General features: G+C 39.8%; 1 protein-coding gene across 11 annotated transcripts in view; it reads right to left on the bottom strand.

Moving 5' to 3' along the window:
* Nucleotides 1-27,717, bottom strand: part of CFAP20DC (CFAP20 domain containing) — a 260,052-nt gene that overhangs the window by 47,310 nt on the left and 185,025 nt on the right. For 8 of the 11 annotated variants that reach the window (XM_044934048.2, XM_025272915.3, XM_044934049.2 and 5 more), the window contains 2 exons: nucleotides 23,865-24,068; nucleotides 12,215-12,276 (listed from right to left, as the gene is read on the bottom strand). In XM_044934048.2, the coding sequence (XP_044789983.2) occupies nucleotides 12,215-12,276; nucleotides 23,865-24,068 (266 nt within the window). Of the gene's footprint in view, nucleotides 1-7,445; nucleotides 7,696-12,214; nucleotides 12,277-23,864; nucleotides 24,069-27,717 lie in introns of those variants that run through there. The other 3 variants (XM_025272911.3, XM_044934050.2, XM_025272925.3) reach the window with 3 other exon arrangements.

The raw sequence follows: 27,717 nt of genomic DNA, 5'->3' as shown, positions 1-27,717 counted from the left end.
CCTGCATACAGATTTCTCAGGAGGCAGCTCAGGTGATCTGGTTTTCCCTTCTCTTTAAGAATTTTCTATAGTTTGCTGTGATCCACAGTCAAAGGCTTTGGCATAGTCAATAAAACAGAAATAGATGTTTTTCTTGAACTCTTGCACTTTTCTGATGATCTAGCAGATGTTGGCAATTTGATCTCTTGCTCCTCTGCTTTCTCTAAATCTCAGTTTGAACATCTGGAAGTTCACGGTTCATGTACTGCTGAAGCCTGGGTTGGAGAATTTTGAGCATTACTTTGCTAGCGTGTGAGATGAGTGCAATTGTGTGGTAGTTTGAGCATTCTTTGGCATTGCCTTTCTTTGGGATTGGAATGAAAACGAATGAAAACTGACCTTTTCCAGTCCTGTGGCCAATGCTGAGTTTTCCAAATTTGCTGGCATATTGAGTGCAGCACTTTCACAGCATCATCTTTTAGGATTTGAAATAGCTCACCTGGAATTCCATCACCTCCACTAGCTTTGTTCATAGTATTGCTTCCTAAGGCCCACTTGACTTCGCATTCCAGGACGTCTGGCTCTAGGTGAGTGATCACACCATCGTGGTTACCTGGGTCATGAAGATCTTTTTTGTACAGTTCTTCTGTGTATTCTTATCACCTCGTCTTAATATCTTCTGCTTCTGTTAGGTCCATACTTTTCTGTGCATAATTGTGCCCATCTTTGCATGAAATGTTCCCTTGGTATCTCTAATTTTCTTGAAGAGATCTCTAGTCTTTCCCATTCTGTTGTTTTCCTCTATTTCTTTGCATTGATCACTGAGGAAGGCTTTCTTATCTTTCCCTGCTTTTCTTTGGAATTGACATCAGGCCAGGCTAGATCTCAGGTTTCCTGTTCTTTGTTATTTCAATAATACAAATGGCTCTGATGCTTAAAAATTGTTCACTATTAATTCATCAGAAGATATTTTACCCTCCCTTCATTTCTTGCTTTAATGCAGTTGCTTATTAGTCTATACATTCTACAAATATGCAGAAGTAGGAACTGAAAAGGGCTTCCCTGTTGGCTTAGCTGGTAAAAAAGACACCTGACAACGCAGGAGACATAAGAGACACAGGTTCAGTCCCTGGGCTGGGAAGATCTCCTGAAGAAGGAAATGGCAACCTGCTGCAGTATTCTTCCCTGGAAAATTCCACTGACAGAGGAGTCTAGTGGGCTACAGTCCATGGGGTTGCAGAGCTGGACATGACTGAGCACATACACATATACACACAAGAATTGGAAAATATGAGAATATTGTATAATTCTAGCTAGTTTCCTTTCATCTCAAATAAGTGATAAAGTTCATTATCTACAAGTAACCATTTAGCTTCAGTTCTTACTAATCCAAGTTTTCACATAATAAAACAAAGGTCACTATTGTTACCCTCAAAAGTTAAAAGCCAAGTTGTTTACCACAAAATATGAGAAACTGCCTTCTAACCACTCTTGTTCCAGCACATATATAATGTTTTTGTTTCAGCACATATGTAATTTTCTTCCATGCATACACCCAACACCCATCAGCATTTTCTTGTCCTAAGCACAAAATTACATCTGATTTGTCTTAACAAATAGCAAGGGAGCTGAAGGCTTTAAAAAAATCAATGGACAAGAAAGAGTCAATAGAACAATGTTAGTGTTAATTCAATCAAATCCAGCTAAAAGTCGTTTGCCTTTTCTCCTCCAAGTAATTTTAAATAGGTTGGACATTTGACTTGTATGATATTTATTATACTGAGTGGGTTTTTATGAGGTAATGAACAGCAAAATATGAAGCTGTAAAGTCTGGTAAACATAATATATTGCTAGAGTGAAAAATTATGTGCTCTAACGTTAATCAGTACTGTTTTTGGTTAACAAGAGAAATAAAAGAATTACAGGGAAGAAGTAAAACCAACTGCCAACAAAAGCTGTTTGTGAGTGGGTACTCCTAAAGGAAATCAACCCTGAATATTCATTGGAAGATTAATGCTGAAGCGCCAATACTATGGTCACTTCATGAGAAGAGCTGAATCACTGGAAAAGACCCTGATGCTGGGAAAGATTGAGGGCAGCAGGAGAAGGGGCTGACCGAGAATGAGATAGTTGGATGGCATCATCAACTCAATGGACACGAGTCTGAGCAAACTCTGGGAGATGGTAAATGACAGGGAAGTCTGACGTGATGCAGTCCATGGGGTCACAGAGCTGGACACGACTGAGCAACAGGTTTGGAAAAAGCTATCATTTCTATGTGCCAGGTATGGACAAGGCTCCCAAACTCCAAGGCAACTTTCTTAAAGCAGTCACAGTCTGCTGTGATGACATGAAGGGCACAGACTGCCAGTCCTGGGAGGCCACAAACTCATGAAGGGAATATTAAAGTCATCGCTCCATGGTGCTCTGCACACAGTGGGTGCTTCAAAAATACTCACTGAATGTTACTTCATACTGAGGTATGAACTGCAGCACACTCTCAGTTGTTACCTGTTACAGTGATTGCTTGTTTGATAGCCAAGGGAGCTATTCTGGGTGAGGTAACAAAGTGAATGGTGAGGCAGAGTCTATGGACGCGACTGGCCATAGATATTTAACCAAAGTCATGGTCTTCCGTGTCTTAGGTTCACATCATTATCCTGAATCTCAGCCTGTATTCCCCTCTTCTGTCCCTCAGACAGAACACAGGTGAATGTTATAAACTGGAATTAGCGCTTCGATTTTTTAAAAGGTGCTCATTACTCTAGAAGAGGAATCTGAATCTTTTAATTAAAAGCTGAAACTGTAAAATGTTGGAATGGTAAATAATTCCTTTAGTAATTACCTTCTTTACACTGGCCCTGGGCCAGAGGTACTCTGAGTTCATGATCTGGATGGATAATGGTGATTGGGCACGCCTGGGTAATTGCAGAACCCCACATTTTTTACAGTTAAAAGTGCTAAGATTCTTCAGGGATCTTAAAATTCTTCAGGGATGTAGAAGTTTTGGGGAGGTGGGAGGGGAAGATGTAATACGTTGTTCAGAAACTCTTGCGGAAAAGGGTTTTGTGAATTTGTAATTCTGGAAAACATAGAAATACCTAAAATATTCAATGAGTATTTCCCCAGCCCTAATAGCTTAAGGCTCTCTTGGAGTACAGCTGGAAAATTAGGAGACTCAGGTTGAAGAGTTAAGCCCCAGTAGCCCGAGAGAGGAGAAGGCAATGGCACCCCACTCCAGTACTCTTGCCTGGAAAATCCCATGGAGGGGGAGCCTGGTAGGCTGCAGTCCATGGGGTCGCTAAGAGTTGGACATGACTGAGCGACTTCACTTTCCTGCATTGGAGAAGGCAATGGAACCCCACTCCAGTGTTCTTGCCTGGAGAATCCCAGGTACAGGGGAGCCTGGTGGGCTGCTCTCTATGGGGTCCCACAGAGTCGGACACGACTGAAGCGACTTAGCAGCAGCAGCAGCAGCAGCCCAAGAGACGTGGTCAGAGAGCACGCAGGCATCTCAACTGAGAAGTTGAAGGAGGACTGGTGGGTGCCCAGGAAGGCAGGGCTACAAAGGACAAGTGGAGAGAGTGAAGAAAAAGAAATATGGGTCCAGTGGCAGGGGCGGTGCCCAGTCCTCTGGGGTGACAGCCAGTTAGGGCCTGGAGCAGGGTGATTTGAGCAGGTATGCACTCGAGTTAACAGGCTCTGGTAGAATAAATGACCAAACCAGGCCTGAAAGTAGGCTGGGCAGGCCAAATGAAAAGAGCAGAGGAGGAAGGAAAAGTGACGGGACAGGGAACGCCACCTGTCTAGCCCTGCTGGTGAAATGCTCGGCCCTCTGAAACACAAGGGGAATGGTGGCCCTACAATTGAGTAGGGCATGGTTCTAGCTTCATAGTGGTCAGCGGGGAGACACAGGATGATTCCCCAGGGATTCCATTTGTTACCAAGGGTGCCTTTGGCTCAGGTCTTCACTGGGGTAGGGCTAGAGACACCATTCTGAGCCTGGCCATTGCTGTAGACTGAGGAGGAAAGGGGCCCAGCTAAGTCTCTCTGTACAGGTATTTTTAAAGTCTGCTGTGAAGGTTAGACCAGTGAACCAAAGACCCCTCCAGAAGCATGAGGGGTAGGGAGTCACTTAAGTTAATAGTGTACCTGCACCACAGGCTCAGATTTGTCCCCCAACTGCCCCCGCCATATACACGTATATTTTTTTTCCCTTCTCTTCCATTTGCCTATCCAGATTCTGTTCATTGGTGAAGCTTTACACATTCTACAGAAGTGCCAACACAAGCAGGTTTCTAGCCACTGGCACTCTCTATAAGATGGGCATGAATAGGCAAATATGGGTAAGCAATTTCCATTAAGAATACAGAGAAAAGTCTCAAATTCAGTAAAAAGTCTCTATTTAAAGGGTTAAAATGACACATTTTAACCAGACACTTTAGATAACACATATCTTCTAAGGGATCATTTAAAACAACTCATGATCAAGAGGGAGGGGGCATAGGTCTACCTATGGTTGATTCATGTTGATATATAGCAGAAACCCAACACAATATTGTAAAGCAATTATCCCTCAATTAAAAACAAATAAAATTTAAAAAAATTCATGAGAGAGATTTCATTTGTTACAAGTAACTCCAGACTCCTTCAGGAGAGAAAAGTATATAGGGGCTCCTGGGTTCCAGCTAGCAGTTAAGTGTTCAGTGATGTAGCTAGTGTAGAGAGATGGGGGGAAAGTCATTTCTGTGAGGTGAGATTCAGTGAATTCAGCAATTCCTAAGAGTCTCCTCTGTGCTTGGCACTGTTTCAAGAGCTAGGGATACAGTGAGCAAGAAAGATATAGGCCCTATGCTCATGCAGTTTACATTCTAGCATATTCTAGAGGGGCATGAGTGTGTGTGTGTGTGTGTGTGTCTGTGTACAATAAGCAACAAGTAAGTAAGTGGTATCAGGTAGTGAAATGTACTATAGTGAAAACAAAAACAGACTGTAATGAGGCTTCCTGGGGCTACTTTGGGTTAGGTGTTTAGAAAGGGGGCCTCTGAGGAGTTGAAACTTAGATGGAGACCTGAATGACAGGAAGAGGCTATGGCCCTTCTAGGCTAGGGAACGCCAGGTGCAGAGGCCATCTCATGCAAAGCTCTTATGGTGAAACCAAGTCTGGAGTATTTGAGAGAAAGAGGCAGGACTGTGGCATTTGAGTCAAGGTACATGATGGCAGGAAACACAGTGTGAATGATGGGCATTCAGGAGAAGGAGACGACCCGACCCAAAGAGCAAAGGGACACCTTCGGGAAGTTTTACATGGGGGGAAGCTTCAGTCCATTTTAGGGGTAGCAGCACCACTCTGGTTGCTGAGTGAAACAAAGGGGCCAAAGGAGCAGAGAAAGCAGGTAGGAAGCAATGGTATCTGTCCAGGTGAGAGTTTGTCCAGGTGAGATGACAGCTATTTGGGCAACAACTGTAGCAGTAACGAGAGGGCAGTGGCTCCATCTGGCATATACTATGATTGGAGGCAGTACCAGTACTACTTGCTGAGGCTGAACATGGGGTTAGAGAGAGAAACCAGGTATTGCTCTTGGTTTCTGGCTTGAGTAAAAGGGGGATGAAGGTGGCATTTTTGAGATGGAGAAAACTGAAGAAAGAACAGATGTGCAGAGGTAAAGAAAACAAAGTTATGTTTTGCAATGGATTTGAGGTACGCATTAGAGATCTGAGTGGATTGGACATCTGTCAAATTGGCAGCTTGGACAGATGAGTCTGGAATTCAGAGGCGAGGCAGGATTGTATATATAATTTTGAAAGTCATTAGAATATAGAAGGTATTGGAAACTACTATTAAAGATACAGTATAAATAATACATATTATATATTAAAGATTAGGGCCATTCTAATGGTTATCACTGTCTATGGCTCTCTAGGTTGGCAGGGAGCAGAACATGCATGAAAATTAAACTTTGTCCAAACAAGAGCCTTTCACAAAAACCCAATTTTATCCTGAGAGTAAATAAAGCAATGTCACTATCCTATTTGCAGAAAGGGAAGTGGGCAACTCTTGTAAGGATGAGGGAAAATATTTGAAACGCAACTGGCTAACATTCAGGATGCAGAATTTCATCTCTTCATGGCATCTGGGCATGCCTCTCTGTTCCCTCCCTCAGTGTACATTGTGATGGAGCCCTTACCCTGTCAGGCTGTGCTGAGCACCACAGGGAGAGAGGTACCACCCCATCCCCACGGGATCTGGGGAACACCGTGATGGCTCCTCAGTCAAGGAGCTGAACTCAGATCCAGGGTTCAGAGTATGTAGAGTGAAAGTGAAAGTGTTAGTAGCTTAATCATGTCTCTTTGCAACCCCATGGACTGTAGCCCTCCAGGCTCCTCTGTCAAAGGGACTTCTCAGCCAAGAATACTGGAGTGGGTAGCCATTTCCTTCTCCAGGAGATCTTCCTGACTCAGGGATTGAACATGGTCTCCTGCAATGCAGGCAGAGTCTTAACCAGAATCTGAGCCACCAGGGGACCCCCAGTATGGAGAGTCACCCCCTTTAAAGAAGCAGGTGTGAATTTGTGGGAAGGGGATTATGAAATGAGGGGCACTAATATTGATAGCTTTTCCTAGGTAAACCTATCGAGAGAAATGATGAAAGTAAAAACGATGCCTTTGGTTTTACAAACAAATCATTAAGATTTAATGCTAAAGTATGTGCTGTGGGAGGCAGCATAGTGTAGTGGCTAAAAGTGTAGATACTAAAGTCAAGGAGTCTGAAATCAGCTCTCAGCAATGACATTTGTTGACAGGGTGACTTTCAGTGAGCTCATTAACTTCTTGAAACCGCATCTGTACAGTGGGGTTAATAACAATTCACCTCATTGGATTGTTGCTGGGATGAAGTAAGACAACATTTTTGAGTTGCACACAGAAAGCATTATCTGAGTATTTCATAAAGTAAACAAACGCTCAATGTCATTGATGTAGAGATAAGAAAATTTAAGTTCATAGAAGTCAAGTGCTTTCAAATTTGGGTCTGTCTGACTTCACTAAACTACAGAAATGCTTGAAAGAATGTCCTGGTATCCATAATTTATTTTGAAATGGATCAAAATTTATGTGGATTGGTGGATGGACATAAGAGTAGATAGGTGATAAAATAAGTTCAATAAAATACTAATTGTAGGCTCTAGGTGGGGACATATGGCTGCTACCTGCAAAATTTGCTGTACATGTCATTTTTTTTTCATAATAAAATATTGGGGTGATAAAACAAAACCAAAATAAAGCAAAAAAGATTTAATGCCAAAATACAGATGGTAAAAGAAAGCAATGACATTGCATTTAGAGAAACTGTGTGCACAGTTAATCAAGAAATCCTCTGGTGCTTTGGTCTAAGGAGGAATATTCCAATCTGACTTGTTTTAAAATGATCCAAACTTAATCATTTAAAGAGAAACATGACCTTCAAGTTCTGTATTTAATTTTATTTATTTATTATACATTTTCTCTCTCCTGTGTTGGTGGGGGGAAAAAACCTGAAGCACGAGAAGAGAAGCTCACCAGGCGGAGTCCCGACAATTGGAGAGAAAAGAAAAATGAAGCCACTGTGGTCAGCCCAGAGCAGCGCCTGTAGGTTACAGTGCCAGGCCAGCTTGCCTCGGTCAGGCCAGCTGAGCCAGCAGGAACTGAGGTCAGCGGTTATTAATCATTTGCCAAAGTCTGCAGGGATTTATCAGATAATTATAGTTATAAGTACATTCATATCACACAAACATGTGGCAAGGCTGCAAGGGATTCAAGCCCTAACACAATCTGCAATGACATTTTGAAAACTATGGATAAATGCTAAATCATAAAGCAAACACTTTAGAAAGAAAACCATGCCATTCATGACTATTTGGGCAGTCTAGAATTATTTTCTATATTGTTTATTTCTATAAACATTTGAGACCTTACAGAGCCTTTGACTACCTTCCCTCCTCCTCAATTTTCTTATGACTTGTAAAAACAGCAATTGTGATCATCATTTGAAACGAAACACTGGTTATTGACTCCATCCATATCAACAGACAACCAGAATGTAATCACAGCTTACTTTATAAAACCCGTCCCTGAACAAAAATATCTCGAGTTGTTCTGAAGAATCTACATAAACACATAAATAGATGTGCCTGAGGGACAGCTCTAAACCCTACAAACCAATAGATGGCACTTTAAAATAAATGACTGAAGACTGTGAACAGCATCCATTTTGCTCAGAATGGCAGCATGTAAGTTTACATGCTAGGAAACATTTCTCAACATGAATGAACTGTGAAATTGTTTCCTCCTACCCAACACTCCTGTAAATTGTATTAGATTATGTTAGCCATTTCTGCATCTTGTCATAACAGGCTGTCAGTGCCCCAAGAGACAGTGTGGGTGAACAAAGGAGGCAAGGGACCCAGCAACTGAGATGCTAAGTATCAATTGGTATGTTAGGCAAAAATAATGGAAAATATCACTCCCCTCATGCCTACCAAAGCAAGGGGGAGTGACTTCTGCAAATCTAAACACACAAAGAGATGAGGTGAACCATGTGTATTTCAGTCCCTAGACTGTAAACGTTTCAGGAAAGGATTACCATTTTATCCCACAGCATCCAATGTCAAGCACTGCCCTATGAGTGCAAGTGAACGCTTTATCTAGAGGAAACCAATATATGAATATATGCAGTGTTTTAGCCATTTTAACCCTAGAGATTACTTTTCAAAACACAAATTTGTCTGATTTGTGGACTGCATACTATCTTTAATTTTACTCATCAACACATAAAACTAAGAAGGTAAATATTGTACAGAAATAAAAGTCTTTTCAGGATAAAAAGTAAATAAAAGACTTTAGGGATATTGGTTATTCTGTTACATTAGTAAAGCTAACTGAAAGTTGACTCATGTGGGTATGAGTACATATGATGTTAAGTCTCTGGAGTAGTTGCAGATATTTCACTGAAGCTAATTTGGCCATTTCACCTCCCAAAGGGCACCATCACATGCTTCTCTTGGTGGACCTGCACAGACACACGTTCCCCATCCCCGCTATGTTTGCATTATTTTGATCACAACAGCACTTAATTAAGGAAGTGAAGGGCCTACCTGCTTCTCACGTATTGTTCAGAGCCTCTGCATACCAAGCTTTCAAGATTCAAGCTACATGCTTGTGTATCTAAGGGGGCAGACTCAGAGACTTATCTTTTCATTTCTTAGTTTTTCAGTAGTCATTATCAGTATCTTTTAACTTTAAAATTTAACTTTAAAGTTCAGTGTTTTAGGGTCTAAAGCATGGGATACTTATAAGGAATATAATAAATATGAATCTTAAGAATCATTGCTTCAGAGAAGGCAATGGCAACCCACTCCAGTACTCTTGCCTGGAAAATCCCATGGATGGAGGAGCCTGGTGGGCTGCAGTCCATGGGGTCACGAAGAGTCAGACACTACTGAGCGACTTCACTTTCACTTTTCACTTTCATGCACTAGAGAAGGAAATGACAGGGGAGCCTGGTGGGCTGCTGTCTATGCAGTCGCACAGAGTCGGACATGACTGACGTGACTTAGCAGCAGCAGCATGCTGACCTCATAATTTTATCATCTTCTTTATTTATGGCCCAATAATGCCTTTTTGCCAATTCTCCAAGCTACTGGATTCATTTATGTGCAAAGAATTAAGCCATGTAATCTGTAGGCTTTCTGAACAGCTATATAATTTTCTAGGACTGGTGAATAACCTGCTGGAAAATGGGATTGGTGGCATTTGATTTTTTGCTTTGAAATTTGACTTTTAGTTTTATTATGCAAAAGTGTAATTAATTTTTCCTAAATGAACAAACATTTAATTGGTTAAATGAAATATGCTGTCTGTTTAGTTGGTGAATTTTCTTATATTCTATTTTTGGGAATCAAATTTTAAAAGAGATATTTAAAATCATACACTACCACACCTAAACATTAATTAATATATTCAACATTATGAAGTATGTTTCCTATACAGGGCACTGTTCCCTTTAATAGTAAAACTGGTTTTCATATGGAAAGTCTATAATGAGTCCCATCAAAGTCACAGACTCATAAATCTGGAAGTAACCCCAGATAATTTGTAACTGAAATCCTTTCCTTTACACATGAGGGTGTTCTTGTTATTAGATGAGGTCTGAACAGGTTGAGAGGCTCGCCTGAGATCATACACTGGGTTAGTAGCAGAGGTAGGATGAAAACTAGGCCCCTGTTTTCCTTTCACTGAAACAAAATGCTCCACTTTCTAACATAACTTTCTATCATGTTCATTTACTCAGCTTACAAGTTCTGACTATTATAATTTGGACCAAAGTTAGGGCTTCCCTAGTGGCTCAGATGGTAAAGCGTCTGTCTGCAATGCAGGAGACCAGGGTTCGATCCCTGCATTGGGAAGATCCCCTGGAGAAGGAAATGGCAGCCCACTCCAGTATTCTTGCCTGGAAAACCCCATGGACCACAAAGCCTGGTAGGCTACCGTCCATGGGGTTGCAAAGAGTCGGACACTACTGAGCGACTTCACTTAGACTTCCAGCTATCTTGAAAGTTTATTCATATAGAGATAGTCTATTGGTCAAATCTAGATGAGCTGCAAAGTAGGAAAGACATATTCACATATCAAGAGAGAACTATTCTGAAGAATAAACATCTTTCTATATACACTGAAATTACAGTCTCAATTTTCAACTCCTTATTATATCTATTTATGATAGTGACAATTCTGCCAGTAGTACTAGGTAACATGCAAGAAAGACAGATTGAGTATATAGACAACCAGAAACACTTAGAAGAGATTACTAATAAAGAATACTTATGAACATTCTGGGCTCCATTAAAAGTCCTGTAAAACATGTAGATGGTTTTCTGGTAGCCATGTTAGTTTGACACGGCTTGGTTGGTTGGTTCTTCATTGCTGATTGGACCAGAAGTGAATACTCGGCCCAAGCTAGGCCAACCATATTCTTTCTCCAGGAAAGGAGGAACTGCGATTCAGGCATAGACTGTCAGCCTCAGCATTACTCTGAACTGTAATATGTAAACTCAAGATAGCCATATGTGACTGAGAAGTAAAGAAAGCTGGTGCTTGGAAGAATGGAGCAGATAGGAAGAAGTAAGCAGAGATGGGGTGTAGGATACTGCCTACCTGCCTCTCTGCTTTCTAGTTCCCTATACAGATTCCTCCTGAGGCCTGGCTGCCCTTGGCTTCCAGGGTACAGCTCTGTATTCTTATTTAACAAATCCTTCCTGTCTGTTTCACTCAGGTGAGAGAGCTTGATAATGAGAAGCATTTAGATAATGAGTTGTACTGTAATAACTAAGATGCTAAGGGTGGAGCTCACAACAGACTGGTTTTCAGTAAATTCCTAGTATTTAATAAACAGTAATAAAGTGATATTGAATTATATGGATAAACTGTCAATAGTTTATTTAATTATTTTTAAAAATGCATATAATATTACATATATTTCAAAACTTGAATTTAGATACACTTACCTCTAATGAGCCTAATAAAATAAGGTTCTTCTATATTGACAAATGACTTGTATCAATGACATTTTTGAAATAATAAAATTATTTTGAGATTATGAACTTTGAGATTATGAAAAAGAGAACGGCCATTTGAACTCATATAAGCTATTTTGATGAACGTAAAAGCATCAGGTGATACAAAGATTTATGTCTAAAATGCACTGAACATCAAGTACCTATTAAGATGAAATATCCATGCAAATAGAATAATACTGAGTAAATGAACACTTAAAGAGAGTTTGTTATGTTGCCAGGAACTGTGCTAAGGATTTTTCATATATCCTCAAAATACAACTGAGGTAATTATTATGCCTGAATTACTTTGACTTAAAGGACTTTCTCAAAGTCCCCCAGCTAGTAAAAGGCAGAAGTGCCATATAAATCTAGTTACACTATTAGCCATGACAACATAGTTTGATTAAGAAGAGTAGACTAAACTAAAGTTCTAACAAAAGCAACTTTGCAAGCTCTTCAGAAGTTTGGAAAACAATTTTAAGAAACCAAGAAAAATGGACAGTCAATCCCTAAATAATCACCCATGGTGGATTCATGTTGATGTATGGCAAAACCAATACAATACTGTAAAGTAATTAGCCTCCAATTAAAATAAATAAATTTAAATTAAAAAAAAATAAATTTAGCTTATTAATGATTCTTACCGGGGGTTCGAAGGAGAAGGTGGGTTCATTTCTTTCTGATAGTGACGGCCCTGGTTGACAGGCTGTAAAAGACAAAACATTTCTGAGATACTAATCAGCATAATACTCTTTATGTATCATGCACTCTCACTACTTTAATTTTTTTCCTGAGAAACAACCTGCAAGAAGGTTTAGTTTACGAAGAGTTGAAGGTTGTTTGGGAGATCCAGGAAGTAACAAAGTGGTATATGAGAGAAAGCAGAGGTTATTTTAATGGCCAGTCACTGGATTAGACAGCATCTATGGTGTAATTAAAGTTCATGTGTGGAATTCTCCTCTTTGTGGAGTTTTTACACTGCTAACAAAGGTTGCTCCTTTGTTTACAGTGTAAAAAAATAAAATGTCTCCTGGAACTAATGCTGCAGAGCAAATATCAACAATAGACTGGAGACTCAGAGATATGGAATATACATATATTTATATCTCAATGTTACTAAATTTGCAAGGATAATATCTATTTTCATTATTAGATACAGCATATACATATATTTATATCCCAATGTTACTAAATTTGCAAGAACAATGGCTACTTTCATTTTTGGAATTGCACATATAAATCTTAGGTCAAGGCAGTCAGTTTCCCCTAGCATAATAGAACCTCAAGCATTAATCACAGAACCGAAAGAACTGACTGATACCAATACTTAACAAAAATATGAAATCTGAATTTTCTCCTCCGCAAGAAATCTTTAAGTTACTACCTTTTTCAAAACATAAACAACTACATTTCATGTAAGCCTTAAACACTTGCCTCCAACGCAACTTGATGTTTTTCCTTTGTTCTATAAAGGGAGAAAATTCCATTATATCTGATAGAAATTCTTTTTGAACATCTCCTCAAAGTATTTCTTTTATGTGGTTAGCAACCTTGTAATTCTAATATGAAAACCATTTTTAACATTCTCATTTCATTACAATTTGGAACTTGGTATACATTTTTGAATTGCATTTGAAGGACTTCTGTTACTTCCTTCCTTAATGGGGTGGATGTTAAGGTTTTCTCAGCCATAATGTGGCCCCACAGTGCTGGCCCCAGCGGAAGAAAACAGCGTGGCAATGATGCCTGTAGGTGACAGGCACACATTCCTTATTTCCACATATTCCTTAATTTAATGGGTCCTAAAATATTAATGGCATGGGTGATGGGAATTCTTTAAACCGTCTTTCTCTATAAATAATCTCTTGGAAGTGTTTCTTTAAATCAAACACCCTGTCTGATAATCACAGTCAGTTAGCCTATCTGTGATGCACCATGAATTTAAATGTGCTCAGATACTTTGGTAATTGAACCAATATCAATACATCACCATTTCAGTAATAAGAAAAACAGCTGGGAGAACAGTAGAAGGAAAAACATATCATAAGACATATTTGATCTCACTGGAGAAATAAGACTTCCAGCACTCTGCAAGTAAAATTTAGTACTATGATTTAGGCTTTATTATTTCACAGCAAAAAAGGAATTAGTAAGCAAAGGGCCTAACAGGTTCTCTAGACCAACTCACAGTGGTGTAGAAATACTCCCAGTAATATATTCATTAGTATTCATCCAGAATTTCAGCTGTACTCAGGCCTCTACTGAATGGATCTTCACCTATTTCTTTTTGAAGAATTTAAATAACTCTCTAAGTATCACAGTTCTGCTATTCAGACAAATTTCCATTTTCCTAATTTTATGCTGTTAATTCTATTTTACACCTGTCCCTAACTCCCTTCTTCCAAATGACTCACTCCACTCTCTGGAGAATAGAAATGGTTACAGAATGCTATTTGGTTTGTGACTGAGTTCTCACTTAGACGATACAGACTGCCCTTCCATGTTTGCTCATGTTTCTATAAAGCAGACACAATGATACAAGGAGTAAAAAAATATATACTAACAGAAAAGATTCACATTCACAGTGATTTTAAAATGTAAGAAAACAGAGAAATAATCAGTGTAAACTTTTTGAAGTAATAAGGACTACTGACATGAATAGACAGAAAGGTAAATTTTAAAAATCCAGTTAAAAATAACTGCAAGGTGGTGGAACCAGGTCTGAATACCCAATTCTTTAACTTAATTTTTACTATTGAAAACTAAGTTTTTACCCACAAATGTTTTATTCAATAGCTAATTTAAATTTAATAATAGCATATCATGGTAAAGCATTCTGACTCATACATGCAACTGTTAAAACTGACATAAACCCCAACTGCTAATGACTCTGTTGGGCAAGGATCCAAGTCTTGCTTTCAGGGGGGTACGATACAAAATTGGGTGGCCTCAGTTCCCTCTCTGTACATGTCTTCTAATTTCATAATCACGTTCAGGGACAGGAATGGATTATGGCAATGACGCAGCTAAAAAGCTCCTTTAAGATATTCCAGTTTCCATGACTTTGCTTTTAATGCTTTCTAAAGGCAGAGCTTTCACTTCAATAATGTCTTTTTGTTTTCCCGGCCCACATCAGAATGGCCTAATTGTTTCTAACAGCTCTCTGAACATGATGCGGGTGGAGGCAGGGTAACAGATGAACTGCCTGAAGCTAAACATCCCCATCCACAAATGGAATAGATATGTTTCTGTACATGTGTAGCAGTAGACCATTTTCAACTACTTCTAGGTAGGGAACATTCCATGAAAGCACCAGTTAAAAAAATAAGATCATTTTTTTTTTTTATTTTGGAATTCAGCAATAAGCAGCACAGGAATAATAATGAACACCTATAAATGACCAGTCCATGGAATTCTCCAGGCCAGAATACTGGAGAGGGTAGCCTTTCCCTTCTCCAGGGGATCTTCCTAACCCAGGGATGGAACCCTGGTCTCCCGCCTTGCTTGCGGACTCTTTACCAGCTGAGCCACAAGGGAAGCCCTACAAATAACCAAGACAACAATAATAATAGTAGTAACCGATATTTATTGAGCACCTACTCTGTGTTAAATCCTTGTTGGACTTCCCTGGTGGCTCAGAACGTAAAGCATCTGCCTACAATGCAGGAGACCCGGGTTCAATCCCTGGGTTGGGAAGATCTCCTGGAGAAGGAAATGGCAACCCACTCCAGTAGTCTTACCTGGAAGATCCCATGGACGGAGGAGCCTGGTAGGCTACAGTCCGTGGGGTCGCAAAGAGTGGGACACAACTTCAGTTTTTCATTTTTTTCAATTTTTCACAATTCTATGAAATAGATAGGATTAACAACTGCATCTAAAGGAGGAGGAATAGGACTCTGTAAGCATTTCTGTTCTCTAGAGCGTGGAGTGATCATTTGGAAGAAAGGAGTGTTAACCTAAGGTCATGCCAGTCAGGAAATAGTGGGGTCAGAATTTGAACCCATCCAGTCTCATTCCTCATTTTCCCTCTTAATCAGTAAGTTGCAGGGCTTAATCTAGCTCAGAGGTTCACTTAAATCATTAATAAGTTTTGCAAAACAAATATGACAAACTCAGTTCAGTTAATGGCAGGAAGAAAAAGTGGTCCTGAAATACATGTATTTGATATATGTAGGACCATCTCCTTACCATAAATTAAATTCATTTGATTTCAATCTTATGACATGTAACTATATATTTAAAATCAAAGAAAATGTTTTGCCACATTGCTAAATTTGGGACAACATAAGATAAAACAGACAATCCTCTAAGAATGAGAAAAGTTTATTTCATGAGGTGACTTTCATAGTCATTAAACACAGAACAACTCGCACGTTTTAATATTTTCTCCTGACAGCACAGATATTACACTGACTTCAATATTAGTTTTCGTATATCATTTCTATAGCGGTATAAAGAACAGCTTGCTCATCTGATTTATCTGCAGCTTGGCACAATCAACCACTTAATGTTTTTAGTTCAGGAAGATTAAAAGAAAACTCATTATACCCAAAGAGAGCTAAGAAGTTAATGAATCTGTAGATCAGAACAAAGTAAGACCTATTAACTAGAAAGAGCCTGAAATGCTAGTATATTACACATTGTACACATAGCAGCCAGCAACCATCATGTAAAACACTGATACGTTTATGAGCCAAGGAATGGAACAGATCCTAGAAACCTGGGACCTTGTCCTCTGGGTGGCGCTGTTGCTACGCACTAGAGTCGGGAAAACACCACAGATGAAATGAACTGCCACAGAGAACAAGAAGCTCTGCTTTTCAATGATCAAGCTGCTAGACTTGGGGTGAGGGAGAGAAGTGAAGGCTAAATTAAAGAACAGGAGATAAGATAATCCTGTCATGTTAAAAGGCAAAGGAAATATTTTTCTGTTGTTATGTTAAAACTATGAAAATGGCAAAAAAATGTTGCAAGGTTAATCAAGACCATAAATAACTTGTCTGAGAACTTCACCATATGCTTGCAATTTTATTAAGTGCGTTTTGACTTGTTTTTCTCCAAATATTATGCTCTGCAGTATGCCACGTTGATGGATGCATGCGAAGATTTTTTTTTTTTTTTTAAACAAGCTGAGGGGACTTATGTGCTTGATATTAGGTCATGGGAATTAACTTAGAGGAACCATGGCTTTGAGGCATCTGCTTACAAAGTATCACATGAGGCATGCTTTTCTTCAATTTAGATTAGAGGCGGGACAGAGAAATAACAAAACACTGGAACAGTGAGTTAAGTCAAGCTCTGAGGGGTCAGTCTGAATGCTAAGCTCACATCAAAACAAGCACACCAGAACCTCAGCCCACCCTTACAGCCTTCAGTGGTCACAAAAAGAGAAAATATCCTAGGAATCTTTTCTGATCACTCAAGTGGTCCTTTGAGGAGAGCATCTTTGGGAGAGCAGCAAATTACAGTTAGTGTCAGCTCATTATCTGAGGCACTAAGCACACACACTCCAAGTACACAATCAATTCCCACCATGCCCACACAATGAAGGGCCTCTACTATTCCCATTTTATAGGTGATCATGCTAGCAAAAGGCAGAGCTGGGATTTGAGACCAGGTTGGCTGACAGAGTCTAAATTATTTTGGTCGTCACTTTTTCCATTAACAGCTATTCCTCTTCCTGAAAAGGAACCGCATACCACACATACATAAACACGCAGACACACACACACTCCTCAAGACATAGCTTTATGCTCCTATCAATCAAAATCCTTCACCAAAATAAAATTCACTTAAGAATCCATTATAACTAATTCCTAGCTCTCTTCCAAAGGCTGCCTAGAGCCCAGTTTTTCAATAAATCTCATGAGGGCTACTCCTAACAGAACCCTCCAAAATTGATTACTTGCAGCCTGGTTTCCACAGAAGTTGAAAAGTATTGTTTTAATTGAATTTGGTTCTAAGTTAGAAACTTTGAAAAATTTGTCTGTCAAATGCCAATGGATTTCTCAGTAGGTTTGATTTATTTAGCAAGAGATGCCTACAAAAGCCAATTTGCTATGAGAAATATGGTTACATTTAATTACACTTTTAAACGATTAACTTATTATATCTAAACACTTTTTAAATAGTACATATTACTCTGAACTGCACAGATGCTGAGGAAAGCTGAGAAGCCAAAGCTTGCAGTAAACACAACAGACTTTACTAAAGACTTGTTTTACTCTCTGTAGGCTTCCTGGTTTGACTGCAATGTGTATGAAGTCATTAAGTAAAGATGTCTAACTGAATGTGACCTGCCTAAATCTTCTTTAGAGGGAGATTTTTCCTTTTTGTGTGTATTTAATATCCATTTATTAAATATTGAAGGTAAAATACTACCAGCATCATTCAAGACTTATTTATGCAAAGTACAGCTGATGTTTATTTTGGAATTTTGATAAAACTACCTTACTTTACACTAAAAAAGGAATCTTTTAATATTATTGACTGATTTACTCAACCAAACAACTAACAGCCAGTGCTGACTGAGTGTGACCTCATGCTAGGCCCTGTGCTCGGCACAGTCCTGCCTTCAAGGAGCTCACAACCAGGCTCGAGGGATGCTGACGACAGTGGTAAGTGCTATCACCAAAGATACTGGGAGCCAGGGAAGAAAGAAAATAATTCTATGCAGGAGAGAGGGTTTCACGAAGATGGGACATTTGAGTTGGGCCTTCAAACACAGGAGTGTTCAAGGTAGAGAAGAGGGAAGGAGGGTTTCCAGGCAGAGAAGAGGGTATGGGTAATGGCATCGCTAACAGAATGTGGACAAAAGGCAGGGCCATGATGTGTGAGCTGCAGTGTAGCTGGAGTAAGCAGCAGTCTTGTTGGGTCAGGGGGGCGGTGATTATGAGGGAAGCAAAAATTCATTTCAAGTCCTGTTTGAGGTGATGGAGAAAAAAAGGCACTAAGAGGAGGTAATCTTGTTAAAGGAGACAATTGATTCTGCTCCTTTTCAGAACCTGGAATTCCTTTTCTCCTCTCTTTATGTGATGAGCTTACACTCATTCTCGAACTTTGGCCTACCTGCAGCCTTCTCTGTGAAAACATCCCTGAAACCAACAAGGAGAATTAATTATTCCCTCGCACATGTTCCCTCGTCTCTTTATCTTATTATCACTCTCTTGTTATCATAATAATGATATCTTGTTATCACTCTCTTATAGTGAGCTGTTTACCTCCAATATGGTGAGTATCTCAAGACTTTTCAGTTCAGTTCAGTTGCTCAGTCGTGTCCAACTCTTTGCGACCCCATGGACCGTAGCACGCCAGGCCTCCCTGTCCATCACCAACACCTAGAGTTTACTCAAACTCATGTCCATTAGGTCAGTGATGCCATCCAACCATCTCATCCTCTGTTGTCCCCTTCTCCTCCTGTCTTCAATCTTTGCCAGCATCAGGGTCTTTTCAAATGAGTCAGCTCTTTGCATCAGGTGGCCAAAGTATTGGAGTTTGTTTCAGCTTCAACATCAGTCCTTCCAATGAACACTCAGGACTTATTTCCTTTAGGATGGACTGGTTGGATTTCCTTGTAGTCCAAGGGACTCTCAAGAGTCTTCTCCAACACCACAGTTCAAAAGCATCAATTCTTTGGCACTCAGCTTTCCTTATAGTCCAACTCTCATATCCATACATGACTACTGGAAAAACCATAGCCTTGACTAGACAGACCTTTGTTCACAAAGTAATGTCTCTGATTTTTAATATGCTATCTAGGTTGGTCGTAACTTTCCTTCCAAGAAGTAAGCGTCTTTTTATTTCATGGCTGCAATCACCATCTGCAGTGATTTTGGAGCCCCAAAAAGTAAAGTCTGCCACTGTTTCTCCATTTATTTGCCATGAAGTGATGGGACCGGATGCCATGATCCTCATTTTCTGAATGTTGAGCTTTAAGCCAACTTTTTCACTCTCCTCTTTCACTTTCATCAGGAGACTCTTTAGTTCTTCTTCACTTTCTGCCATAAGGGTGGTGTCATCTGCATATTTGAGGTTATTGATATTTCTTCCTGCATTCTTGATTCCAGCTTGTGCTTCTTCCAGCCCAGCGTTTCTCATGATGTACTCTGCATATAAGTTAAATAAGCAGGGTGACAATATACAGTCTTGATGTACTCCTTTTTCTATTTGGAACCAGTCTGTTGTTCCATGTCCAGTTCTAACTGTTGCTTCCTGACCTGTATACAGATTTCTCAAGAGGCAGATCAGGTGGTCTGGTATTCCCATCTCTTTCAGAATTTTCCAGTTTATTATGATCCACACAGTCAAAGGCTTTGGCATAGTCAATAAAGCAGAAATAGACGTTTTGCTGGAACTCTCTTGCTTTTTCCATGATCCAGTGGATGTTGGCCAAGGGCAGACAGACTGAAAACCACCTCACAGGAAACTAACCAATCTACTCACATGGACCACAGCCTTGTCTAACTCAATGAAACTATGAGCCATGCTGTGTAGGGCCACCCAAGGCGGACAGGTCATGGTGGAGAGTCCTGACAAAATGTGGTCCACTGGAGAAGGGAATGGCAAACCACTTCAGCATTTTTGCCTTAAGAACCCCATGAATAGTATGAACAGTATCTCTAGGGTGAGGAAAGACTTGTTTGTATCCCTAGCACAATCCACAGAAGATTGTACCACTCAAAAAAAATGTGGGATGAATTAATGTGGGACAGACAAGCTAGGCTGCGGTGAGTGTTAGCATGGAGATAATCCTGGCTCTTGTAACGGAAAGGAAGCTACCTCTCTCAATGAGCCTGGAGAAGGATTACAGAAGGCTTTGGAGCTGAATCTTAAGAGATAAACTGGTACAAGGTACAAGGATGCGTGCAAAGTTCCTTTAGCGGATTACCACTGGGATTAAAGCATGGAGAGAAAGGTGGAGAGCAGTGAGAGATGATCCTGGAGAGAGGGGCAGGTCTTAGATCATGGTGGGGGGACCGTGTATGCCAGGCTAAAGAGGCAATGAGGAGTTACAAAAGGGCTTCATGTAGGGATGAGATCACATCAGATGTGGTCTTTAGAGAGATAGCCAGTGTGAATAATAATGACAATAATAATGACAACTAATCTTAATTTATTAATTGCTTATCATGTCTCAGACACAGTGCCATGTGCTTGACAAGGTCACAGCTTGGATGTGAACCTCGGTGATTTGACTTCAGAGCCCATGCTCCTAACCACCATGGTATAGTGCTTGGACTGCAGGCACCTTAGTATTAGGAAATTGATGAGGGAATCTGGATACGAAATGAAATACCAAAGCTACAGTATTAGATGAAGGAAAGTGAAGTCACTCAGTCGTGTCCTACTCTTTGAGACCTCATGGACTGTAACCTGCCAGGCTCCTCTGTCCATGGGATTTTCCAGGCAAGAATACTGGATTGTATTGCTATTTCCTTCTCCAGGGGATTTTCCTGACCCAGGGATCGAACCCGGGTCTCCCACACTGCAGGCAGACTCTTTACTGTCTGGGCCACTTTCGATGTGAGCATGGTATTAGATAGGGAGGGTTAAGAGGTAAAAAGGAGAGGGGATTCTCAGGATTTGGAGACCAATTGGGTGTGGTAAAGGAAAGGGTGGGAGAAGTGGAGATGTCTTTCAAATTTCTGGTTTGAGTGTCAGTGTGGAGGATCAGTGTGGAGGATGGTGCCATCACTGTGACATAAGAAAAGCAGGATATCACTGTGATGAAGTTATGTCTTCTTCCGTTGCTTCTTTTTCATTGCCCTGGTACAACTTCTAAAAAGAAAATCATGAGCTCCCAGAAAAGACCATAGTAGTTCTTGTAAATTGCTCTATTTAGACTCTATATGAGCAACAAGATGCAGAATTCATTAAGGAATGCAATTTTCCATTTGTTGATAGTTCCAATATTGAAATAGACTGAGTTTGATGGAATAATAAATATATCTGATGAATACCAAAGGTAGGTTTTTCAATTATTTTCTCTGTCTAAAAAAATAGACTGTTTTCAATTTCTCATTTGGTCAAATAGAGGGGTTATTAAGTTTATTACCAATGGTTATTTTCAGCTGTAGACTTTTAGAGCAAAGTAGTTGTGATGCATGGGGACTTCAGTCCTTGCCACAACAGGACAGTGATGGGGACATGGTATCCAGGGCAACTGAGAGTTCAGCCTTTTCAGTCTTGAATAATCACTTTCCAGCTTGCCCTTTGTAATGCTGGGTCTCTGAGCTACTTCATGACAGAATGAGTTTGTTCAGGAGGCCACTATTCTCTTTGTTACTTTTGGTTTAAATGGCTGCTAAGAAATATTTTATAAGAAAGGCAGTATTTCAGTTCCACCCTTAATTGCATTGGCAAAAATCTGCAACTTACTCTTCTGTTCTTAGCTCTGGCTATCAGGGTACTCTGAGTAACCAGCACACACGGGTATGTTTTTCTGGGTGGGTAGGTACTGTCTGGGACCAAGGTTGCTTGGTGTGTTATGTATGCTTTATCATTCAGTTTAATGAAAGCATAGCTAAATAAGGCAAGACCAACTTGGAGGGTGGTCAAGGTGGTAAAAAGAACACTAAAGAAAAACTAATATAATTGCCCCCACCACCCCTTATCCTTAGAACCAATTTGTACTCTTCATCTGTGATTTGGAAGTTCTCTCCAGAGTAGAAATCTCAACTTCTGCTAGATCACTCATTTGACAATTAAGTCACATATCAAGAAGTCCTTATCATGGAGGCTAGAAGCTTAGAATTGAGAGTCATGCCAAACTAGTTCTGTGTCACTCTACTCAAGAGTCTGTTTTCTCATCTGAAAATGGGAACTCAATAGTGCTTACCACATAGGATAGCAGCAAGGAGTAGTGAGAAATACAAGGCCTAGTGTCAGGGCCTCTGAGATTTCTAAGAGCTACAAAGAAGGTGAAGATCCGGAAAAAAAAAAAAAATTACTTTAAAATAGAAAATGAAAACTGAAAAATTGATATTTAACTCAATACTTAAAACATAGCTTATCCACCGTTAACTACACTTAAACTTGAGCTTTATGTAATTTTATATAAGCATGAATCAAAGTTGCACATTTTATATTTCCTTTCAAAAATTGTCTGGTAAAAATCTGTATTTACTACTGGATTTGAAAGTGCATTTTAATATGTTTGATCTGATGTTGAATGTAGCATTATAAGTAAATGTTTGTTCGGTCTATGGAGATCTTAAATGCTTTTAGGTCTTAAAGAAATGGCAGCTCTAATTGCCATTGTTATAATCATGATTTTATTCTTCTGGCCCATGACATTCCTTACATTGCGAATGACTGTTCTGTGAATGTTTCTGCCTTGTCTTTTCAATTAAACCATAAGATCCATGAGGATCGTACTGAAGAATAGACGGAGTAAAATCATTGGGCTTTGTTCTGGGCTCTACTACTGAGCAGGTATGGAAGCTTGAGTCCAGAATTTAGTTACTTCAACTGAAAAACAGGCAGACTGTGGCCTGCTTCAGGTTGCCTGCTAGTCTACAGAAAAAATGAAGGGCTGCATTTAAGAGCGCTTTAACCGTATAAACATACAGGATAGTATAAGCTGCTGAAGCACTTGCAATGCCTCTCATGGCCAGAGACACAGGGAGGAGTCAGCAAAAATCCGGTGACTTTCAAAAACGTTTTTTCTGCCACCGTATCCAAGCCATACTTGGTTTAGCTATAGTCTCTTCCTTTTTGTTCATTCATTTAATGGATACTTTTAAAACACATATTGAGCCTGTTCTATTGCCAGGGCTTGTGCTAGGGAGCTGAGAATGCAATGAAATACCTAGAGTCTACAGTAAAATTATTCTTTTTCTTTCATTTGCATGTAGGGTTTTATATCTCACCACACAATTAACATACATTATCTGAAGGTGCAAACTAAGTCACTTTAATAGTGACACTTTGCAACCCCATGCACTGAAGCCTGCCAGGCTACTCTGTCCATTGGGTTCTCCAGGCAAGAATATGGAGTGGGTTGCCAGGGCCTTCTCCAGGTGATCTTCCCGACCCAGAAATCGAACCTGGATCTCCCACACTGCAGGCAAGATTCTTTATCGTTTGAGTCACCAGGGAAGCCCATTATCTGAAGATAAATAAAATAATTTAAAACAAGACAATGCCTCCAGTATTACAACACTATTTCAGAACAGTTTTCATGGGAAGTGTTCTCATTTGGCCCTACTTTTCCCAGGCACGGCTGGGCTTTGTTACGGAGAGGCTGGATCCCTGATTAAGGCAGTAAACAAAGTTGCAAACCCCTGGACTCACCGGAGGCAGGCAGGAGTTCCACGTGGTTGTGTCGTCGCTGCTGGTGCTTATGCTGACATTACAGTTGTCAACCTGGGATGCGCTCAGGCCATAGGGAGCCCCAGTGTCCTCCAGTTCTTCATTCTGTTGCCGCCGTAGGCTGGCGAGCATTTGCAACTCAGATTCACTAATCTCACTGGGCTGATAGTTTCTCCAGTCATACTCCTGACCAAGAGAGAAGAAATTGAAAGAGCAATGAGTCACTTGGCCTTTCTTAATTTTATGGGCTTCTGTGAATGCTACTCTACAGCCTTAAGCCCTACAGTGGCTCCCCACTGACAGAGGCCCAGATCCTTAACAGGCCTTTATATGCCGCCCCTGCTGGCTGCCTCATCATGTCTCCTTCTTCTGACGTGCCAGCCACACTGTCCTCCATTCAGGTCCTCAAAAGCGTCAAACCCACTCTTGCCTTAGTGCCTGTGCACACGCCATTTCTTGGTGCGAATGCCCAGCTGTCCTTTAGGGCCCAGATGATGTGTTTTTCTTCAGAAAAGCTTTTCCCGACAGGTCAAAACTGGGTCAGTTCCTCCACATGATGTGCTCAGAGAATCTTACAGTGTACATTTTTAGCACCACCACAGCCGCAGGTACCTAACTGGTTTTGGAGTCCACAGGTAGTGTGTGAGTGCTACAAAGGCAAGCTCCACGACTGTCTTACTTCCATTGTATTTCTCACACCTGGAGCCCAACCAGTATTTGAGGACTGACTAAATAAACAAAAATTCAAAACAGCTTTTTGTAAAAGAAAAAATCACCTTCCATAAAAATGTCTGGTTTATAAGAGAATTGATAAATTTCATCAGTGTGAACACTAGGACCAAATAAATTCAACTAACAGTAAGAATGAAGATAACTAATGCTGTTAAAAGCCACCAAATAAAATATGAACTGAAGATGGGAACATGTAAGGTCTGAAAGCCAGAAAGACCTCAGAGCTACCATAAACACTTAAATTCATATGGACTTTACTATACATATGTAATCTGTCAAGTCTACTACTATAAATCTTCAGAGCTAGTATAAATATTATTTCAATGTATAGGGAAGAAACTGGCATATGGAATTTTCAAACCTCTTCCTTTTTCTCTGGCTTAAACCAAATTTGGTAGCTAACATTAACTTCAACATTGCTGAAATGTTAGCATCACATTTGAATGAGCAGTGTGATTTACATCCAGGACTGGCATACAACTTGAAAACAAACTTGAAATATTTTTGTACATCTGGAATCAGTGATAATGCTCAAAAAGTTTTTCCATGACACATAAGACATTTTAAGATATTCAAATTTCTAAATTTGTTTTCTTGGATGACTCTTTGAGATAGCTACTGTCTTTTCTTCTGTCTCATCGGGATGTAAAAGGTTAAGAAAATAACAATTGAAAAATATTCTTAGTGTTTCTATGACACTAAAAGCTTTTTAATAAAGCATTATCATCATCATAACTTTGGGGTTATGAAAGCCTGTGATCTAATAATGTGATGTAGAGATTTTCTGTGAAGTTGAAACTCACTTCAGTGGAAACTCACTTAAATTCTTATAGTTCATGGCTTCAGCTGCTTGGCACCCTTAATGGATGTCATGAGTAATGAGTCCATGAGCATTTAATATGCTTAGAGACTTCTTTGAATAAAACAGATACTACAAGAAGAAAAACAAAGTTTATATTCCCAAAAAAGGCACTTTAAAAAGGGAAAAATAAAAACAATTTAAATTCAAAATAAATAGGGGGGTAATAAACAAAAAGATGCCCAACATCACTGTCATTAGAGAAAGCAAATCAATACAACAATGAGGGACCATTCACATCCACTGGGATTGTTATAATACAAAAGATAGACAGTAACAAGTGCTGGCAAGGATGCGAAGAAACTGGAATCCTCACACATCACTGGTTGTGATTATAAAATGGTGCAGCCACTTTGGAAATGTTTGGTGGTTCCTCAAAACATTAAACATGGGCCATGGGGCCAGCAATTCATTTGCTGGGATATATCCAAGAGAACTAAAAATATACATGCGTACAGAAACTTCCATATGAATGTTCATTAGCAGTATTATTCATAATAGCCCAAAAGTGGAAACCACCAAATGTCCATCAGCTGATGAATGGATTTTTGTTTATCCATACAATGGAGCATTATTAGCCATAAAGATACATGCTACAAGATGGGTGAATGTTGAAAATATTATGCTAAGTGAAAGAAGCCTGAGACAAAAGGTCACGGATTATATGATTTCATGTATATGAAATATACAGAAAAGGCAAGTATACAGAGATAGAAGGGAGACAGGTGGTTGTCCAGGGACTGAGGAGAGATGGAATGGGCAGTGTGGTTTGGGGTTTCTTTCTGGGGTGATGCAAATGTTCTGAAAGCAGGCTGTGTTGTAGTGATGGTTACAGAATGTTCTGAATATACTAAAAACTTCTGAACTTTATGGTATATGAATTAATTATAACTCAATTGAAAAAAAAAAGTAGTTCAGTAATCATATGTGAAACACAGACTAGCCATTTGACTTTGGGGTCAACAGTAAACACATGACTTTCTGCCCTTCAGTTTCTCTGTCAAGAAGTGGAACTGAACATTCTGGCATGTCGCGTGGTGGTGGTGGTGTAGTTGCTCAGTCGTGTCCAACTCTTGTGACCCCTCTGTCCATGAGATTTCCCAGGCAAGAATACTAGAGTGGGTTGCCATTTCCTCCTCCAGGGGATTTTCCCGACCCAGGATCGAACCTGGGTCTTCCTCATTGCAGGCAGATTCTTTACCACTGAGCCACCAGGGAAGCCCAACATATCACACAGGTATGCATTGATAATACATGCTTTTAAAATGAAAAAGGAAACTTTGTTTTCAGAATTTTTATTAAGAATAAAGCTTTTATATGTACTTAGTATGATTAATTCAGCCATTTTATTTATTTAATCTACAAGCCTGAGGTACAACCTTGGATGCTAAGACAGAAAAACAAGAGCGAACAGGCCAGTGGTTAAGCCACACAGATCTGAGTCTGGGCCCTGGTTTCACCTTTTACCAGCTGTATGTGATTGGGAAAATCACTTTATCTTTCCATGCCTTCGTTTCTTCATCTGTAAAATGGGAGCATAGTATGTAACTCGTGGGATTTTCAGTGTACTAAAATACTGAGTACCAAATGCTTAGCACAATACCTGACAAACAGCTCTACTAAGTGTCTCCAAATTGATGATTTGTGCCCTGTTGTTATTATTCTTTCCTCTCATTTCCTCTGGCCCCTTTCACCTATTCTGTACTATGCTAGGACCTAGGAGCATAAAGAAAATGAGACACATCTCTGTTCTCATGGAGCTCACAGTCTAGAAAGGGAGAGATAACAGGTATTATAAACTGGGTGTCAACACATATATATGGGATCTAGAAAAATGGTACAGATGAATCCATTTTCAGGACAGGAAAAGAGATGCAGACATAGACAACAGACATGTAGACACAGTGGGGAAGGGGAGGGTGACACAAATTGAGAGAGTAGGATTGACATATATTTATGTCAATTATATATATTTTCTACAAATTTACAAAATTTTGTACAAAATTACAGAGCAATTATGCTTCAATTAAAAAAAATCAGGCTATTATAATGTATCATGATCAATACTACAACAGAGATGTGACTAAGATGCAACTGCCCAGCAAAATTAGAAAAAGCCTCACAAAACTAAAAGTGAGCAGAGACACCAGGGTCATGAATAGAGCAACTGGTGGCGGAGAGGTAATTAACTTAGTCCCTTGATGTATTCTTGATGTGAAATCTCTTAAACCATTCCAAAACCCC

The sequence above is a fragment of the Bubalus bubalis genome, chromosome 21 (assembly GCF_019923935.1).
Source record: "Bubalus bubalis isolate 160015118507 breed Murrah chromosome 21, NDDB_SH_1, whole genome shotgun sequence".
Classification (NCBI taxonomy): domain Eukaryota; kingdom Metazoa; phylum Chordata; class Mammalia; order Artiodactyla; family Bovidae; genus Bubalus; species Bubalus bubalis.
The sequence above is the reverse complement of the archived record's forward strand: the minus strand, read 5'-3'. Positions and strand labels throughout refer to the sequence as shown.